Here is a 22,187-nt window from a genome sequence, read left to right on the forward strand (position 1 = left end):
CCTTACGTTAATTTAAATATTTAGTTGTTGGTTGTTAATCAACTTTGTGCACATCCATAGGTTATAGTGACCGCGTACTTATTAGTAGGATTGTATTTGGGTTGATATAGTTCGTCGTAGCATAAACAAAACATAATGGGCGTAGTAAAAACGGAACGTAATATTTGTCTTGAATGAATGGCGGGTAGTTCCATAGGTCACGTTAGCTTATACCTTGTATTTTGAAATAAATTAAATCTTGTTGATTGTTTTAGTTTGCCAGCTATGCTATAACGTTCGAAGTGAATATTTCAGTTTAGTTTGATTTTTTAACAGTGTAACGGATACTTGTTTGTGTTCTGACGATTTATAAATAATATACGTGGATCGGAGTTCGGGAACGATTATGAAGAGTGAAAACGTATTATTGGGTTAGTGCGTACAATCGGAGTTGGAAGTAAGTCTCAAAGTCATCATTATCCTCCTTGCGTTATCTCGGCATTTGCCACGGCTCATGGGAGCTTGGGGTCCGCTTTGACAACTAATCCCAAGATTTGGCGTAGGCACTAGTTTCACGGAAGTAAGTTTCAACGTCATCATTATCCTCTTTGCGTTATCTCGGCATTTGCCACGGCTCATGGGAGCTTGGGGTCCGCTTTGACAACTAATCCCAAGATTTAGCGTAGGCACTAGTTTCACGGAGTAAGTTTAAACGTCATCATTATCCTCCTTGCGTTATCTCGGCATTTGCCACGGCTCATGGGAGCTTGGGGTCCGCTTTGACAACTAATCCCAAGATTTGGCGTAGGCACTGGTTTCACGGAAGTAAGTCTCAAAGTATGTATGTTTATAGTAATCTGTCCCTTATACGCGTAGAAGCTGTAGAGGAATAGTACTATCATAAAAACCGGTCATGTATTTGCAACCTTTTTAGTATTACTAGCGATATGATTACCCGCGTGATTTAGTAATATTTACCAGGGTTTGTAGAAGTAAATTGCAATCATGTGTGTGTTATATTTGGTAATATGTTGTAGAGTAGGTGTCTATATAGTTACGTGTACAGATATGGTAGAAGTAGATAGTCTATAAATAGCGGCAGTATGCTTGCAGCCTTCTGGTGCTACTAGTGATTTGTTTATCTGCGTGATTTTTATAATGGTTACGACATAATTATTACATTCAATTTGATTATAGAACTGAGTAGTGGATGTATGGTTTTCGGTGGTTTACTTAAATTGTAGATGTGTCTGATAAAGTTTTAGGTAGCGTTAAGTTGTTTCATTCAAACGTCCATAAATTTATCAAGTAGTTACTTTAATCGTAATATCACCTAATATAAATAATCGTAAATAAATATTACCTATATTAGGATTTGAAATAAACGGACGTTGTAGGTAATTGCAATCCTTTATTTACTATATTATTTAAATTGTTTATTTCTCAAATTCTCGGTCCATGGGCGAGGAGAATCGACGAGCCGCTCTGTCAGTGGATTACAAGTTCTCCATTCTACCAGTTTATCGTCGAGGCCTTGAGGACCCTTCTACATGGACATGCGAGGATGTTCCTGGGCGCTCCAGCCTGCGTCACGTCATCGTTCTCTTGGCCCGCCCACAAAATACATCAGGCCAAGGTTCTCCCCGTCGGCATCTACCCAAGGCGCCGTGACTAGGACGTGCAAATGCAAAATGGAGTATTACCGAAGACAATACAAACGGTGCGTTGGTTCTGAATTGATATTTATCTTAATCATGATTGATTTGATTTCATATTTTGTGTAAAAATTGACATACTCCCCTAGGTCGTCATACTGAGCATAATCTAAGCCTGGATCGTGCTGTAAACGGTAATTTATTATTTCATTAATTAAGAGAAGTAATTTAATATTGAGGTCCCTTTTAAGGTATGATTATAATTTTAATTAAATATCGAAATGGTGATCACTCTAGGGTGTAAAGGCAATTTCTGTATTCTTAACAATCTTGAGTTTATTACATTGTGCAGTATTTATAGGATTTTCCTTTGATTTTAATCGGCACTATCAAACTATTAAACCAATAAAATAAAACAAACAAATAAATATTATGGTACACGTTTACAGGTTGACTAGTCCCAGTAAGCTGAAGGATTGCCTTGGGGGTACTCAAGACAATAATATATAATAATATATATATATAAATACTTACATACATAGAAAATATCCCTGACTCAAGAACAAATATTTAGATATGTTATAAACATAATTATATTTCTATTTCCGGTTCACGAGCGGTTGCGGGTGCGAGCCTGATGCCATCGGCGACATGCAGAGTTTACTACGGCGCTACAACGGGCCTCCTCTGCTACAAGCCACGACGGGCGTCAGACGCAAGCTTCTTTACAACGAGCTACGCGTGAGCCACTCCGTCTTCATCGTATTAGACTTATATTGACCGGGATATAGACCGTGATTACCTTTTTGATTTTTGTCGAGCTCCCGATATTTCGACGCAGTTGCATGCATCATGATCACGGAAAACTGACGAAGGCGGGTGGATGTTAAAGTTGTATAGACAGCGCGCGATCTACCCTCCTTCGCGCGCGTCGGCTGCGTTCACTTTCAGCGTTACCACTGGTCGCGTTCACACTCGATGGTCTGTCCAAACACACTATACTCACAGTGTCACTACGTTTGTTCAATTCTGACTTCACCGGTTTTTTACACAAACAAATCACTGGATTCCATACATTAGATAGTTTGAAGCCATCCTCACGATTGAAATTTTTATATTTGTGAATCTCAATGGCTTCTCTTACCAATCTCGGTATGTAGTGGCGTTCCGTCGAAATTACCTTAGGACTATGCAACTCGATCCAATGATTTGCACCCGACTCGATGAGATGTTGAGCAATAGCAGACTTGCGAGTATCGTTCTTTTTGACTGCAGCAATGTGTTCTTTAATTCTGCAGGCAATAGTGCGCTTGGTCTGCCCTATGTAAGAACTGCCACAACTGCACTCAACTTTGTACACACCAGGTTTTTCCAGAGGAAAATTGTCCTTAGGTGACCGCAAGAACTGTGCAATTTTCGTGTGGGGTGAAGATAGTTTTTACAGAGTAATTGTTTAGTATTTTAGAGATCTTATCTGTCACTCCCTTTACGTACGGCATAAACGCTGGTTGTCTCTCTACGCGATGAGTGAGGTGCTTGGGTTTTGCATCCCGTTTATTAACGTTAACTCGGTAACCATTTCTCCTCAGGACTCTCTGAACATGGTTCAACTCCTGTACAAGATGAGAGGAGTCACACAAAGCGTGTGCTCGATTGGTTAGTGATGTTACGACCGAGTTTAACTGTCTGGGATGATGGTGTGAGCTCGCATGCAAGTAACGATCTGTATGCGTCGGTTTCCTATAGACAGAGTGTCCCAGCATGCCCTCGGCTCCAACCTTCAAGCTCACATCAAGAAATGCAATACCCCTATCTTTTTCCATTTCCAATGTGAACGACATGGATCGATGCACGCTGTTCAGGTGTCGTAACAACAGATCAGCTTCCTCCTTGCTACCCTTTATTACGCAGAACACGTCATCCACGTACCTCTTCCAAATTTTAACGGGAACTGGGGGCGCAGCGAGGGCTTTGTGCTCAAAATGTTCCATCCAGATGTTAGCCACAACTGGTGCCACTGGACTGCCCATCGCTACTCCCTCTGCCTGTATGTAATATTGCCCGCGAAACAGAAAATAATTTGTAGTGAGGCAGTGTTCGAGAAGCTTCACGTATTCTAATGGGATGCCATTCTCCTGCATCATATTTCGTACTACCTCAATGCTGTCAGTTACAGGTACATTAGTGAACAGTGACTCTACGTCAAAACTGACCATCACTTCATCTGGTTCAATCCTAATGTCCTGTACAATCTCAATAAAATGGCGAGAGTCCTTCACATACGATTCCGTCCGCCCAACCAACTGTTGCAGCACCTTCGCGACGTGTTTTGCCAAATCGTACGTGGGTGAATCAATCTGACTTACAATGGGCCGTAAGGGAGAATTAACTTTGTGTATTTTCGGCAAACCATATATTTTAGGCGATAGAACATTTCTGGGTCGCAATAGAAACTTCACCGTATCCTCAGTTAATACCTGTTCACACTCCTTGACCAGTGTCAATGTGGCACGATTGTACCGGGCTGTAGGATCGTAATTTACCTTTTTATAGGTTGCTTCATCACTCAGCAGTCCATTTATCTTGCTCTCATAATCGCTGACATCTATAACTACTGTGGCATTGCCCTTGTCTGCCTTCAAGGTCAAAATGTCAGGATTAGACCGCAGGTCGTTCAGAGCTTCCCATTCCTCCTTACTTATATTACTCCGAGGTAGTTTTGCGTGCCTCAGGACTACAGCAACATCTTGTCGCAATGCGTCAGCATCATGAGTTGGGATCTTATTACGCCTAATTACCTCTTCAGTACTTCCTATCACCTCTTCAAAAGGTATACGCTTCGGAGTAGGAGCAAAATTCAGACCCTTCTTTAATACATTAAGTGTAGGCTCTGTCAACTCAGCGCTGGATAAATTGATAACCGTTCGAGTTTCATTCGAGTTATCATAGTAGTCAGCGTTATCCAACTTGTGAGCGACTAACTTCTCAAATTTACGTTGATGTTTGCTGGCGCTTAATTCACGTGACCTCTGAGCGCTCATGAACGTAATTCGATGCACTTTATCAAGTAGGTCGAAATCAGTCTTTTGACAACACACCAATACGCGTATGCAATATTCTGTTTCGCGGGCAAATACGACGCATACAGATCGTTACTTGCATGCGAGCTCACACCATCATCCCAGACAGTTAAACTCGGTCGTAACATCACTAACCAATCGAGCACACGCTTTGTGTGACTCCTCTCATCTTGTACAGGAGTTGAACCATGTTCAGAGAGTCCTGAGGAGAAATGGTTACCGAGTTAACGTTAATAAACGGGATGCAAAACCCAAGCACCTCACTCATCGCGTAGAGAGACAACCAGCGTTTATGCCGTACGTAAAGGGAGTGACAGATAAGATCTCTAAAATACTAAACAATTACTCTGTAAAAACTATCTTCACCCCACACAGGAAAATTGCACAGTTCTTGCGGTCACCTAAGGACAATTTTCCTCTGGAAAAACCTGGTGTGTACAAAGTTGAGTGCAGTTGTGGCAGTTCTTACATAGGGCAGACCAAGCGCACTATTGCCTGCAGAATTAAAGAACACATTGCTGCAGTCAAAAAGAACGATACTCGCAAGTCTGCTATTGCTCAACATCTCATCGAGTCGGGTGCAAATCATTGGATCGAGTTGCATAGTCCTAGGGTAATTTCGACGGAACGCCACTACATACCGAGATTGGTAAGAGAAGCCATTGAGATTCACAAATATAAAAATTTCAATCGTGAGGATGGCTTCAAACTATCTAATGTATGGAATCCAGTGATTTGTTTGTGTAAAAAACCGGTGAAGTCAGAATTGAACAAACGTAGTGACACTGTGAGTATAGTGTGTTTGGACAGACCATCGAGTGTGAACGCGACCAGTGGTAACGCTGAAAGTGAACGCAGCCGACGCGCGCGAAGGAGGGTAGATCGCGCGCTGTCTATACAACTTTAACATCCACCCGCCTTCGTCAGTTTTCCGTGATCATGATGCATGCAACTGCGTCGAAATATCGGGAGCTCGACAAAAATCAAAAAGGTAATCACGGTCTATATCCCGGTCAATATAAGTCTAATGAAAATAACCGTGAATCATTCAAAACTCTATTATTGATATTGCGAGACCCTTTGATTATCTGGTAAAGCCATCTGTTTGATAATTAATAATATTTGACACCTACTTAATGATCATGATAACGTATTCATTTTAGATGTAAGATGTTAGGTACCATATAGTTATGTAGGCGTTTATCCAATATATTTCGTATCCAAGTTCTAATATAGCAATTCACATTTATTTCACTATAAGAACAATATTCAAATACACACGAGTACATACATAGCTTCAAGCTATCCATATATCTATATTTCGCACACGTTAATTCAGCTTTGGCTGGTTGCGAATCATGAATCATTTGCAGTGCATTACAATGACATTGCTAAGGTGTAATGTTATATTTATTATTAACGCATCATTCATTAAACAGATTGGCATAGATATTTATGGTCTTACGTAAAATTCAATTTCGAGTCAGCATGATTCGCAAACAGCTATTATGCTATGAAATTCAGGAGTCATGAAATGCTATTGTGGGTGTGATATTCGATCATTCGAATTTTATACGTACCCAATTCACGTGTCATATTGAATCGTCATTTGACTGAGACTATATTTAATACATATTTAATATAATTTTAGTACGCCCGATACGTCCATTCGAAAAGTATATTATATTTATTTACTAACTAATTTGTAGTTGTTGAAACCGGTCACAGTGGCTTTATTAAACACGTGGCTGTTTTAACAATGAGGTATTTTAGTCGTTATTGGAATTGTCCTTAAGTTGATTTATTCCAGCAATGACAAGGTTTTGAGATTACCCATATTTAATTATTTGAATGTCGCTAAGCAACGGTTTTCATCCACGTTGATGGAATACGTCATGTGTTTTATTATAGGGCCCGTCCTAGATGTCTAATAAATGGTCAAACCTTTGGTCTGTCCTCACAGGTATATCCTGTGTATGTGTGTGTTATTAGGGGTGTCAAGTACATTGTTTGTGTAAATTTAATATTCATACAAAACGTATACATGGCGCTCCCCTCTAGGGACATGTTCCCGCTGAGGGACATGCTACGAGTGTCAGTATTGCTGCTCATCGGGATGTGGCGAGATCCGTATTAATGACGGCTATGTCTTTCCAGATCCTTCTGAGACGTTTATTGTCCTCACAGGACGAGAAGTTTGGGTATTTCATTTGCTGGTATAAGCTAGCTTGTATTGGAGTCAATGTAATACTCAAATGATTGGTGGTCTGTTTATCTTAAATTTTATTAGACAACTAAACGACATTGAGGATTGCTTCGGTATGACTCGGTGTTGGGGACAACCAACCGTGTTTTATTTAGTATGATTCAATATGGATTTAAACCGTATTTTACACGCTTAGCTTTTCTTATTTTAATGGGTAAAGGTAACAGATTCTTATTCAACTGGCATAATTTAATAAACAGTTATATGGCGCGATGTTACAGTTGATAACATAATGAAATGGCTGATCTCATGATATCAAGGGCAACGCTTATATTATTGTCTTGTTTATGATCGTTCATGGATGCTCATGTCACATACTTACTTATTTGGTCCCGGTTTCAGTACTTGATAGTCTGAACCTTACGTGACGTATTCCATGTAGGCGACGGGTCTACGGTATTGCAGACGGTGCGGGTCCAAGTGACTATAATACCATACGTATGGATACGTTCACGTAGGGACTTGCGGCTCCGACATATTAACAGCACCCATAGTAACGATATATGCATGATAATTTTAATAGACCTCAAGGTTTGCTTAAAGTTGACTGCAACCAGCTATTTTATATAACGATATAAGTTTATTTTAATATAGTCGTGATAAGCCAGATTTATCCATCGATTTTATGGATTTTATGACATATTTGTGTTATTGATACTTCAATCAAAATAAACACTAATCTATTTTATATATTAGCTGAAGAATATTTCAGTGCAATATATTTTAGAAGTATATAAATCTGAGTCCATCTGGTTTTAATTAAGTTATACTTTCATTCGCGTAATGTTTCAATGATACCATAATGAAATGGCTGATCTCATGATATCAAGGGCAACGCTTATATCATTGTCTTGTTTATGAACGTTCATGGGCACTCATGTCATATATCATACTTTTATGTCCCGGTTTCAGTACTTGATAGTCTGAACCTTGCGTGAAGTATTCCATGTAGGCGACGGGTCTACGGTATTGCAGACGGTGCGAGTCCGAGTGACTATAATACCATGCGTATGGATACGTTCACGCTAGGGACTTGCGGCTAGACATATTCGTAATGCCCATGAACGACTTATGCATGATAATTTTATGAGATTTCAAAGCTTGCCTTAACGTTGACTGCAACCAGCTATTTTATTTTAAGATATAAATATTCGTTGGCCTAATCGTGATGAGCCAGATTTATTCGTCGATCGTATCGACATTATAACATACTTATATGTTATTCAACTTCAAACTCAACAATGCTAACATATTTTATGTATTATCTGCATAATTTTACCTAATTTAATTGAATTATTTCCCAGTTGGTCTTCCCAGGTTAATCATTTAATATCTTCATGGTTTTCTTATCATAATATCTCCCACAATAGCATTTTATAAGATTTTAGTTTCGTTGATTATGCCATATAGTTAGGAGTATAGAATTATACATTTGTCTGTAATTAATAATTAATTAAGTCACCTCTAGGATACGTATAATGCTTGTTAGAACATATCACTGTTTATATCGCTAGCATGTCTCACACCTCAGGAGCTTTGGTTACTAGTTGCTATAACGTAGTCCATATTACCCTAGATGATTTTGCCATATATTGTTTGTGTATTTTAATATGTTTTACTTCTTTATCCGTAACATATTTTATTATGCTTGTGTACAGGTTAAACTTGGGCAGTCAGGTTTTTGTTTCCGTCTACTTTTCCTGACGTAGGGACTTGGCCCTAGTAATGAAGGCGGTGTATTCAAATAGGTCCTAATCAGACTAAATTGAATACAGAGTTATAGTAATTATTTTCTGACAAAAATATAAATGATTATAGATACAATAAATCGAAATGTTTTAGTATCCAATCTTTTGTTTATTTTATACTCCATCCTCGTAGCTTTCACCCTCGTAGCTTATATACCTAATTAATATAATTTTAACTTTGAATTAATGGTAAGTATTAAAGGTTGAGTAGAGTCAATAATTTTATTGAAGTAGCTTTCTATTAGTTCTTTGAGCTTACCCTGGGTAAGACGTTACAATATGGTTTAGGCCGTGTCCAGGATTATACATTATTATTATTATTTTGTTTTCGTGCCTTTCATTAGGCACAATTTGATGTTCGTGCAATGGTCTGAGGTCTAAAGTGAGATATGTTATGTGGTTGTACTGTGTTCTAACAAGCATTTTCTTTTCAGATCTTATATCCTAATATTAATTTGGGATGAATACTGTCTTCCGTTTTGATATGTTTTGCACTGAATTTAATGTTTCCTTTTTCACAGATGGATGTTCTTCCAAGTTATTTTATAATGATATGTGTTTATTTCAGAATTCTGTTTTCCGTTGATTTGCAGCATCATTTTATTGGTTAATTTATCATTAAATTATTATAGAACTGGAAAAGTCGGTAGTGGAAATAAAAGGAAAGAATAACTTTTGTAACGGTTGCTTATTAGAATTCTATAAATTTTACATTTCTTTTTCAACGAGTTTTGCCTATTTACCTTAATCGTAGGATAATTATTTTAGTAGATTCCTAAATTCTTTCTTTTTTGCTCAATTCAAAGTATTTCTTTAATCGAAAAAAAAAATATTTTAATTTTATCAGTAGAATCTCCAAATAATTTGCTTTTGCTTAGTTAGTTAAAATAAAAAAATTAAATAAAAAAAAAAAAAAACTTTGTATTAGTATTAGTAGCGTCAATTACTGAATCTGCTATTATATTTTTATTGTGTGTGATAATACGATTTTATTACTTTCAGCGATAATGGTTTTGTTGGTAAGTTCTTATGTGTGTTATCTTGAATGTGTAAAATGATATATTTCTTTCATTTAATTGATTATTCTGTACATAGTTTCCAACGCATTTCATTTATTGATTAATTTAAATTAATTGTTAAAATTAGTTCATGCCTCTACTCCCTTTATCGAGATTTTTAGAACAAGATATTTAACTAGTTTCTTCTAGACGGTTTATTTAAATTCATATGGGAACTTTTGTCTTTTCTATTCATATTTTGATTAGATTTTAGTCTCATTTTAAATTAAGTCAGAATTCCAAGTGTCTTCTACACGATGTCTTTTACATTCAGGGGTTCAGCATACATGTGTTTTCAAACTTATCGTGTATTTATTATTATTTTGAAAAAAAAAGGAGATATCTTGAGCTTCATGTTATTAATTTAAAGTCCGTATCGTGGGTTAGTTGTTATTGAATCTTAACGTGTCTACTTCTTTCTAGGTTGTTAAATTAATTCATAATATAAACTGAATAAAATTGAACGTATATTTCATATTTGTCCCACTTTCTAGGATATTTCTGTAGGTATTTATATTATTTTGCTCCATTTTTTTTTATTTTTGAGTTTAGCCCATTACAAGTTAAACTAAGAAACAAATCACTTTTTATTAATGATTTTATATTATGTATTTCATTCACGTTGCACTGCTCACTCCGCGAGCCTCTTTTAATTAGTTTTATATTTAACTGTCTATCATTATTAATTCTATATTATCTAACTGTCATTTTAATTCAATATTCTTCGGGTTCTTCATCTACGTCGGAACATTTAATAGTTGTTTTACCTTATCATGTTTGTCATAGTCTAAAATTTACTATTTAATACTAATAATGCATATATATATAGACTTCTTCTTGCATTCTACATAGTTTATATCAGGACATACATCTATTTTCATTGTTAATTTTGTTGTAAGTGGGGTTGTTGGTTAAATTTAGCAATTTTATTTTGGATTGGATTTTGTTGATAAAGGTAAAACAGTACTTAAGAGTCGTTAGGGATAAGTCTTTTGTATCTATGCTTATAAAAAATAAAATAAAAAGTAAATTAAATTAAATCCATTACATAATATCATCAACTTAAATTCATTTCTTTCGTAAAATACGATGTTGATTCTTACTTCCAGCATTTCCAATTTAAAATGGATTATATAGTATAGGTTGATCTATATTAATTACCAAATTATGTTCATCGTCGTACATTTTAGTTTTGTAAAATATAACAATTAGTTTCCATTTGTTCCAAATTTTAATTCTTTATTTTGCTTTGCGTTTAAAATTCTGTGTATTTTAGGTTAATTATATTCCCTTCACCAATTTTAGTTCTTAATAATATTTTGTAATTGGGTTTTTCTCTACGTTATTAATTACTAATAGTCAGAATAGAGCAACATAGCGGAATCACGGTTAATTCGATTTCCTGTATAGTCCGGCTCCAGCAACTTGTTTGTTTTCATATAATTGTCCTCAATTAATACGTCTCGCGTCCCATTTAAAACATCATTTAAAACTTATTGATACTTAAACAAACAGAGTAGGTTTCATCAGACTCTAATTTATAATTAATATTTTGAAGTGATCATGTGATTTAGTGTGTTCGGTTTTAGTAATAGTTCTGTTAATTATACAGCTGTTAATTTCAATAAAACAAATTAAAGTGGGTTGAGCTTTCGTTACTTTACTAAATCTGTTTTAAAGGTCTCTAGCATATATTTCTTCTATCAGGTCACATTATGTAGCTCGTTGCTATCTAGATATTACTTGCGATGTCAGTTGTTATATAAAGTTAGTATTATTACTCCGGTAAACTTCGTAAATATACTAAGGGCGATTGTAACAGACCGACATCTACAGTCAATTATTTAACGTTTTAATTCAGTTAGATAATTTAACTTTTCAATATTGAATTTCGCGCGTTATCTTGGGATTGTAGACGTGACGCTCAATTGAACGCCATCTATGAATGGTGTAGGGAACTATTAGGTCGATTCGTTTTGATTCATTGATTGCTACCCTGCGGACTTAACGTAAACATTTAAAATAAATTATTTAATCTAATCTTTGTTCAACAAAATAATTAATGATCTTCTATTTTACTGACTTTCTTATTAAAGTAATGCCGGGAGATCGATTCAATTGCGCGGGAATCTATAACCACCAATCTTATGTTAACATTGAAGATATTGACCAATCAGGACACGGTATTTTGATAAGTCCGATGAGGGATTGGTGAAAACAAGAGGGGGAAGCGGATGTAAGACCGAGTGAGGGACCGTTAAGAGAGAAGGCATAAAACAAAGGGAAAGGAGATTTTAGGGGCTTTTTCCGTCGGCAGAGCGTCGAGACAGTAGGGAATTCTGTGAGTGTTAGTTTGTAAGGAAAACGTGTAATAAGCTTGTTCACAGACACGAGGTCTAGCTGCCGCCATCGGAAGATTCAAAGGATGAAGAAAACCAATGGCTGTGTCGGGCGAGACATTGCATGCGGCATGTCGTGACAAGCTGAGCGTTGGCGCGAAAGACAGCATCATGCCGCCATGAGGTTTCAAAAGAGCTACGTTTCACAGGTTCCGGGGTTACTGTGAGTGTTCAGGTTCCTTATCTATTTCCTTTACAGCACACCATCTGTAAGATCTGGGTCACTGTTGAATAGTCTGCAGCCATGTCGGTTGAAATGTAAGTTACATAGTTAACTATGGGCGCAAATATCTTCGTGCTACCTATTATCTTCGTGAGGAATTCCAAAGACAGCGTGGCTATCGAGGCAGCTTCCACAACGACTATTTATCATTAGCGTCAAGATTACTGTGAGTATTCAGTATTCTTAAACCTGAAGGCATGCTGACCGAGACACGTCATATAGTCCTAACATGGGCGTGAGTATCTAATTGCTATCGCCTTGTGAGGGAGACTAGGACAGAGCTTGTGTCAAAGATGGACGGCACATGGTTGGGGCTTCTACATTCACGTGGGCGAGTGGAGCCACGTAAGTCTACCTACCACGAGGTGGACGTGACATTGGATAACACTGGCATGGTACGTTAATTTAAATATTTAGTTGTTGGTTGTTATTCAACTTTGTGCATACCCATAGGTTATAGTGATCGCGTACTTATTAGTAAGATCGTATATCGTTCGTATGGTTTCATAGAATTGTAGTAGCATAAACAAAACATAATGGGCGTAGTATAAACGGAACGTAATATTGGTCTTGAATGAATGGCGGGTAGTTCAATAGGTCACGTTAGCTTATTCCTTACGTTAATTTAAATATTTAGTTGTTGGTTGTTAATCAACTTTGTGCACATCCATAGGTTATAGTGACCGCGTACTTATTAGTAGGATTGTATTTGGGTTGATATAGTTCGTCGTAGCATAAACAAAACATAATGGGCGTAGTAAAAACGGAACGTAATATTTGTCTTGAATGAATGGCGGGTAGTTCCATAGGTCACGTTAGCTTATACCTTGTATTTTGAAATAAATTAAATCTTGTTGATTGTTTTAGTTTGCCAGCTATGCTATAACGTTCGAAGTGAATATTTCAGTTTAGTTTGATTTTTTAACAGTGTAACGGATACTTGTTTGTGTTCTGACGATTTATAAATAATATACGTGGATCGGAGTTCGGGAACGATTATGAAGAGTGAAAACGTATTATTGGGTTAGTGCGTACAATCGGAGTTGGAAGTAAGTCTCAAAGTCATCATTATCCTCCTTGCGTTATCTCGGCATTTGCCACGGCTCATGGGAGCTTGGGGTCCGCTTTGACAACTAATCCCAAGATTTGGCGTAGGCACTAGTTTCACGGAAGTAAGTTTCAACGTCATCATTATCCTCTTTGCGTTATCTCGGCATTTGCCACGGCTCATGGGAGCTTGGGGTCCGCTTTGACAACTAATCCCAAGATTTAGCGTAGGCACTAGTTTCACGGAGTAAGTTTAAACGTCATCATTATCCTCCTTGCGTTATCTCGGCATTTGCCACGGCTCATGGGAGCTTGGGGTCCGCTTTGACAACTAATCCCAAGATTTGGCGTAGGCACTGGTTTCACGGAAGTAAGTCTCAAAGTATGTATGTTTATAGTAATCTGTCCCTTATACGCGTAGAAGCTGTAGAGGAATAGTACTATCATAAAAACCGGTCATGTATTTGCAACCTTTTTAGTATTACTAGCGATATGATTACCCGCGTGATTTAGTAATATTTACCAGGGTTTGTAGAAGTAAATTGCAATCATGTGTGTGTTATATTTGGTAATATGTTGTAGAGTAGGTGTCTATATAGTTACGTGTACAGATATGGTAGAAGTAGATAGTCTATAAATAGCGGCAGTATGCTTGCAGCCTTCTGGTGCTACTAGTGATTTGTTTATCTGCGTGATTTTTATAATGGTTACGACATAATTATTACATTCAATTTGATTATAGAACTGAGTAGTGGATGTATGGTTTTCGGTGGTTTACTTAAATTGTAGATGTGTCTGATAAAGTTTTAGGTAGCGTTAAGTTGTTTCATTCAAACGTCCATAAATTTATCAAGTAGTTACTTTAATCGTAATATCACCTAATATAAATAATCGTAAATAAATATTACCTATATTAGGATTTGAAATAAACGGACGTTGTAGGTAATTGCAATCCTTTATTTACTATATTATTTAAATTGTTTATTTCTCAAATTCTCGGTCCATGGGCGAGGAGAATCGACGAGCCGCTCTGTCAGTGGATTACAAGTTCTCCATTCTACCAGTTTATCGTCGAGGCCTTGAGGACCCTTCTACATGGACATGCGAGGATGTTCCTGGGCGCTCCAGCCTGCGTCACGTCATCGTTCTCTTGGCCCGCCCACAAAATACATCAGGCCAAGGTTCTCCCCGTCGGCATCTACCCAAGGCGCCGTGACTAGGACGTGCAAATGCAAAATGGAGTATTACCGAAGACAATACAAACGGTGCGTTGGTTCTGAATTGATATTTATCTTAATCATGATTGATTTGATTTCATATTTTGTGTAAAAATTGACATACTCCCCTAGGTCGTCATACTGAGCATAATCTAAGCCTGGATCGTGCTGTAAACGGTAATTTATTATTTCATTAATTAAGAGAAGTAATTTAATATTGAGGTCCCTTTTAAGGTATGATTATAATTTTAATTAAATATCGAAATGGTGATCACTCTAGGGTGTAAAGGCAATTTCCGTATTCTTAACAATCTTGAGTTTATTACATTGTGCAGTATTTATAGGATTTTCCTTTGATTTTAATCGGCACTATCAAACTATTAAACCAATAAAATAAAACAAACAAATAAATATTATGGTACACGTTTACAGGTTGACTAGTCCCAGTAAGCTGAAGGATTGCCTTGGGGGTACTCAAGACAATAATATATAATAATATATATATAAATACTTACATACATAGAAAATATCCCTGACTCAAGAACAAATATTTAGATATGTTATAAACATAATTCTATTTCTATTTCCGGTTCACGAGCGGTTGCGGGTGCGAGCCTGATGCCATCGGCGACATGCAGAATTTACTACGGCGCTACGATGAGCCTCCTCTGCCACAAGCCACGACGGGCGTCAGACGCAAGCTTCTTTACAACGAGCTACGTGCGAGTCACTCCGTCTCCATCGTCATGAGCCGTGAGATCTTCGGACAGCCGTCAACCCGACGCTATAAGTCCATACGGTGACTTAGATGATTTGCTTACTTGCGTAATAATTATATTGCGTGTTCCGAGATTTTAGGCGTGGTAGTTTTGATGTTAGGTACGTTTTATTTACTTAAATGATTAGATTGATTGCGGCATATTTGTTTAAGATTAAGACACGTGTTAAGCATATTTGTATATTTCCATTATTGCGGTTCAGCCACACACGTATTTATTAATGATAATTATTGATTTACATGTCTAGTCATTGACTGTGAAAGTAGACGTTTCTCATGACAAATGAAGTTATTCCTGACTCTATTATTGATATTGCGAGACCCTTTGATTATCTGGTAAAGCCATCTGTTTGATAATTAATAATATTTGACACCTACTTAATGATCATGATAACGTATTCATTTTAGATGTAAGATGTTAGGTACCATATAGTTATGTAGGCGTTTATCCAATATATTTCGTATCCAAGTTCTAATATAGCAATTCACATTTATTTCACTATAAGAACAATATTCAAATACACACGAGTACATACATAGCTTCAAGCTATCCATATATCTATATTTCGCACACGTTAATTCAGCTTTGGCTGGTTGCGAATCATGAATCATTTGCAGTGCATTACAATGACATTGCTAAGGTGTAATGTTATATTTATTATTAACGCATCATTCATTAAACAGATTGGCATAGATATTTATGGTCTTACGTAAAATTCAATTTCGAGTCAGCATGATTCGCAAACAGCTATTATGCTATGAAATTCAGGAGTCATGAAATGCTATTGTGGGTGTGATATTCGATCATTCGAATTTTATACGTACCCAATTCACGTGTCATATTGAATCGTCATTTGACTGAGACTATATTTAATACATATTTAATATAATTTTAGTACGCCCGATACGTCCATTCGAAAAGTATATTATATTTATTTACTAACTAATTTGTAGTTGTTGAAACCGGTCACAGTGGCTTTATTAAACACGTGGCTGTTTTAACAATGAGGTATTTTAGTCGTTATTGGAATTGTCCTTAAGTTGATTTATTCCAGCAATGACAAGGTTTTGAGATTACCCATATTTAATTATTTGAATGTCGCTAAGCAACGGTTTTCATCCACGTTGATGGAATACGTCATGTGTTTTATTATAGGGCCCGTCCTAGATGTCTAATAAATGGTCAAACCTTTGGTCTGTCCTCACAGGTATATCCTGTGTATGTGTGTGTTATTAGGGGTGTCAAGTACATTGTTTGTGTAAATTTAATATTCATACAAAACGTATACATGGCGCTCCCCTCTAGGGACATGTTCCCGCTGAGGGACATGCTACGAGTGTCAGTATTGCTGCTCATCGGGATGTGGCGAGATCCGTATTAATGACGGCTATGTCTTTCCAGATCCTTCTGAGACGTTTATTGTCCTCACAGGACGAGAAGTTTGGGTATTTCATTTGCTGGTATAAGCTAGCTTGTATTGGAGTCAATGTAATACTCAAATGATTGGTGGTCTGTTTATCTTAAATTTTATTAGACAACTAAACGACATTGAGGATTGCTTCGGTATGACTCGGTGTTGGGGACAACCAACCGTGTTTTATTTAGTATGATTCAATATGGATTTAAACCGTATTTTACACACTTAGCTTTTCTTATTTTAATGGGTAAAGGTAACAGATTCTTATTCAACTGGCATAATTTAATAAACAGTTATATTGCGCGATGTTACAGTTGATAACATAATGAAATGGCTGATCTCATGATATCAAGGGCAACGCTTATATTATTGTCTTGTTTATGATCGTTCATGGGTGCTCATGTCACATACTTACTTACTTATTTGGTCCCGGTTTCAGTACTTGATAGTCTGGACCTTACGTGACGTATTCCATGTAGGCGACGGGTCTACGGTATTGCAGACGGTGCGGGTCCAAGTGACTATAATACCATACGTATGGATACTTTCACGTAGGGACTTGCGGCTCCGACATATTAACAGCACCCATAGTAACGATATATGCATGATAATTTTATGAGATCTCAAGGTTTGCTTAAAGTTGACTGCAACCAGCTATTTTATATAACGATATAAGTTTATTTTAATATAGTCGTGATAAGCCAGATTTATCCATCGATTTTATGGATTTTATGACATATTTGTGTTATTGATACTTCAATCAAAATAAACACTAATCTATTTTATATATTAGCTGAAGAATATTTCAGTGCAATATATTTTAGAAGTATATAAATCTGAGTCCATCTGGTTTTAATTAAGTTATACTTTCATTCGCGTAATGTTTCAATGATACCATAATGAAATGGCTGATCTCATGATATCAAGGGCAACGCTTATATCATTGTCTTGTTTATGAACGTTCATGGGCACTCATGTCATATATCATACTTTTATGTCCCGGTTTCAGTACTTGATAGTCTGAACCTTGCGTGAAGTATTCCATGTAGGCGACGGGTCTACGGTATTGCAGACGGTGCGAGTCCGAGTGACTATAATACCATGCGTATGGATACGTTCACGCTAGGGACTTGCGGCTAGACATATTCGTAATGCCCATGAACGACTTATGCATGATAATTTTATGAGATTTCAAAGCTTGCCTTAACGTTGACTGCAACCAGCTATTTTATTTTAAGATATAAATATTCGTTGGCCTAATCGTGATGAGCCAGATTTATTCGTCGATCGTATCGACATTATAACATACTTATATGTTATTCAACTTCAAACTCAACAATGCTAACATATTTTATGTATTATCTGCATAATTTTACCTAATTTAATTGAATTATTTCCCAGTTGGTCTTCCCAGGTTAATCATTTAATATCTTCATGGTTTTCTTATCATAATATCTCCCACAATAGCATTTTATAAGATTTTAGTTTCGTTGATTATGCCATATAGTTAGGAGTATAGAATTATACATTTGTCTGTAATTAATAATTAATTAAGTCACCTCTAGGATACGTATAATGCTTGTTAGAACATATCACTGTTTATATCGCTAGCATGTCTCACACCTCAGGAGCTTTGGTTACTAGTTGCCATAACGTAGTCCATATTACCCTAGATGATTTTGCCATATATTGTTTGTGTATTTTAATATGTTTTACTTCTTTATCCGTAACATATTTTATTATGCTTGTGTACAGGTTAAACTTGGGCAGTCAGGTTTTTGTTTCCGTCTACTTTTCCTGACGTAGGGACTTGGCCCTAGTAATGAAGGCGGTGTATTCAAATAGGTCCTAATCAGACTAAATTGAATACAGAGTTATAGTAATTATTTTCTGACAAAAATATAAATGATTATAGATACAATAAATCGAAATGTTTTAGTATCCAATCTTTTGTTTATTTTATACTCCATCCTCGTAGCTTTCACCCTCGTAGCTTATATACCTAATTAATATAATTTTAACTTTGAATTAATGGTAAGTATTAAAGGTTGAGTAGAGTCAATAATTTTATTGAAGTAGCTTTCTATTAGTTCTTTGAGCTTACCCTGGGTAAGACGTTACAATGTATACCATTATCAAAACTTTCAAACGTACCTACTCTTTGTAACCAAATACATAATGTAACTCCGTATAGACGGATAAAGTCTAAGAAAAAAACGTATCTCAAAGCCATACAGAAAAAGGTACGGTGGCCTAGATGGCGTTACACCTTTGGGGAACGCTCGGCTAGGTGGCGTTAATAATTAATATTTGACATTTTAATACATATCAAGCTAAGAATAGGTATAGGCCAAGAATCTTATATAAAATTCTTGGTATAGGCCAAATTGTCAAAACTGAGGTTCAAAAGTTCTAAGCTTGTGTCGAGCGATGGCAGTCTATGCACTGTGAATACACAATTTTTACTTTGACAGTAACTCTCTATAATACTCGATCTTATAATAATATCTATAATATCTAATAATCTCTTTGCTAAACTAAAATTTGTAAGAAAAATAGCCCTAACTCAAAACGTAGACCGACCGTATGAGCTGGTGAATTAATCCTGTCGTCCCATAAAGAAGTACTTGTACTCGATAGAAAACGGAAAAAGATAAAAACGTGTACACTCATCAATTCGGAAATTGTAAAAAAAAACCTTTGTTGGCCTTCGGTTTAAGCGGATAAACCGTTTCTGTTTAGAGAAGTCAGTGGTAAATTAGCGCGTACCAAAGACTCCCGGTCTTCAGGTAAGCGGGGCGATAAACAAAGATGAAACTCTGAACTGAAAGGCTGAAATAACACCAGAAACTCATGTTACTTACGTCGTTTTACTTCTAAACAGTAAAGCTGTCGGTAACAACGCAAGAAAAATAAATACAGCCCAAAATAAACAAGGACAAGCCTTATTTGTGGGAAAACCATTGGGGGATCAAAACGACGTTCGCGACAGAGTTCGCGAGAGATGAAAATGAAAATGGGACGCTGGGGAGAAGAGACTTGCGTTAAATTTTGGAATTGAGATACGACACCGTTTTAAATGTATTGCATATTAAGTAACGGGAGAGGAAAAGTAAGGAAATGGTGGATGGATTATGTGAGAAAATATTATACTAAACGAAAGCAAATGCTTAATGAGATCACAGGTGATAGAGAGGTATGGAAGAGAAAAACATGGTAAGCTGACCCCAAATTAGGTACTGGGATGAGGGCAAGCTAACGATGCAATATTTAATTCAAAAGTAGCAGTGTTTTGATTTGCGAACAAACATGCTTACCTAACTGTCTCGCTCTGTTTTTTGTAAATTGTAAACTTTACAGCTTTGTAAAAAAGCTTTTAGTATCTCAAATGTGAGGGGTGGTACTATCAGCTGCGAATGCACGAATGAATTCATTCATAATTTCTCCATGGACTTTTCCAGCTGATAGTAAATTCTATGTTGTTATGTTTACAATAATGCGTGATTTGATTTTATTTTATCCAAACTATGTACGCTTGAATTAGGCTAGTAGCAATGAATATTATTTTGAAGCCCGCTGGGGTATGGTTGTCGACTTGTCGGCAACAAATATTTCTTTTCGTGAAAATATAATCAGATTTCAAAAAATTCTGATAAAATATCTCAGTTTCAATCGTATTCCCGAACGACCTGCGGTCGGAGTCATGCAGGCCTGCTGTTACGATTGGTTTTCTAACAGTCGACCAACGCGAAGTAACCAATTAAATATACTTAAAAAGGGAAACCTTGAAGTTTGTAACAGGGCTCACAATTTGGCTGACTAATATCGTTCGGCAAACTGCTATTCTGTGATCTTACCTATACAAGGCTATTACCTACGAAAAATGTTGGGAAGCGTTTCACAATAGTAATGGGGCGTCACGTAAATGCCAATCTTTATCGACTACTTTTGTGCGTGGAGTGCCACAAATCTTATAATTATTTTCATAAATACTTGAGGTGTGTTGACAATATGACGTCAAGTTGTAACGTCTAGGACTGGTAGGGCATAAATAAAAATTCTACCAGTACGTTAACAAAAATAATTTATTAAAAAAAAACTAAAATTTGGAATAGGGTCGTGGGTGGTCAAGGCCCGGGTCTAAAATTTGCCACCGCGGAGCGGTACTGCCCTGGCTGGTGGTTATGACGGTGGTCCGCAGCAGGTGTGGGGGCCAGCGCTGAAGAGGAGCAGGGGCGACGGCGGGCGAACGACTCAGGCTCCAACCCAGCCGTCTGGATGTTGTGTGTGTGGATGCTGGTGACGGTGTGACACGTCGGCCGAACGGTCTTCTTTTTAAAAAATAACGGCGCACCCTGTAAATTTCCACGCATAGTCTTAGTGATGAGACCTTGTTCTTGCTCGCTCTGATAGGTGAACACCCTGTGACGATGATGATGATGAAGGTGGGACCAAGAATAAGCCGGTGCACCAGCAGCATAAGTGCATAAGCAGATAGCGTGTTTGTGTTCACAAATCAGAGCGGAGTTACAAGCACAGCAAGGAAAAGCACAGAAGTAAGGAAGAAGAAAGTGACTAAATTAAGAAGGAGGTACGCACACATACTTATTCGTACCCGCCATTACATTACTTAGCACTAACAGAACAAAGGAAATTGCAAAGTCATTCCCTCTAAAAGCGTTTAGCATAAAATGGGAATGAGTAATTTAAATTAAGCATCTAACACTGTTAACAAAAGATAATTACAAGTGAGCTCACATTAGGATTAAAATTACACTATGTACTATTTTTTAAAATAACGTTCAACACTTTGCACTTACCAGTACGTGGGTGCGGGAACTCGTTATTTCGCGATTACGTCGCCGAATATATTTAAATTAAAAAAATTTGCAGGTGTCCGCGCCCACCAGAAAATAATTAAAATTATAATTTGTACAGCGCGCGAGACGACACGGGCTGGCCCGTGTGCGCGACGGTACGTACGTGCGTAACGTTTGGCGGCTGGCGCGGACTGATGACTGGGCGGCGCGGCGGGGCAGCGCTCGCGCCAGTTCCAGATTATTCCGTGACGTCAGCTCAGACCGGTCGTAGTACAGTTGATACGAATAGCGCATGGACGGTCGGATTAACCTTGCGATGTCTATTACAGAGGTTTTTTAAAACATAATTATTTTATTTTATTCTTAGTCGTACTTTAAAATAGAAAAGTAGAATAAGATAATTAATGTAAATATAAAATTGATTGTTAAATTTGTAAAAATAAATAGTTAGTTGATTAAAATAAATAATAAAAATAATAATTGATTAAAATAATTCATG

The 22,187-nt window shown here is 36.9% G+C and overlaps 1 protein-coding gene across 1 annotated transcript; it reads right to left on the minus strand.

Annotated features, from left to right (window-relative positions):
* Nucleotides 1-1,803: 1,803 nt before the first annotated feature.
* Nucleotides 1,804-4,675, minus strand: LOC125224937. The gene is made up of 2 exons (XM_048128457.1): nucleotides 3,129-4,675; nucleotides 1,804-1,819 (listed from the first exon to the last, which is right to left on the minus strand). The coding sequence occupies exons 1-2, from the start codon at nucleotides 4,673-4,675 to the stop codon at nucleotides 1,804-1,806; spliced, it is 1,563 nt and encodes a 520-aa protein (XP_047984414.1).
* Between the last annotated feature and the right edge of the window lie 17,512 nt (nucleotides 4,676-22,187).

Source organism: Leguminivora glycinivorella, chromosome 3 (assembly GCF_023078275.1).
Source record: "Leguminivora glycinivorella isolate SPB_JAAS2020 chromosome 3, LegGlyc_1.1, whole genome shotgun sequence".
NCBI classification, from domain to species: domain Eukaryota; kingdom Metazoa; phylum Arthropoda; class Insecta; order Lepidoptera; family Tortricidae; genus Leguminivora; species Leguminivora glycinivorella.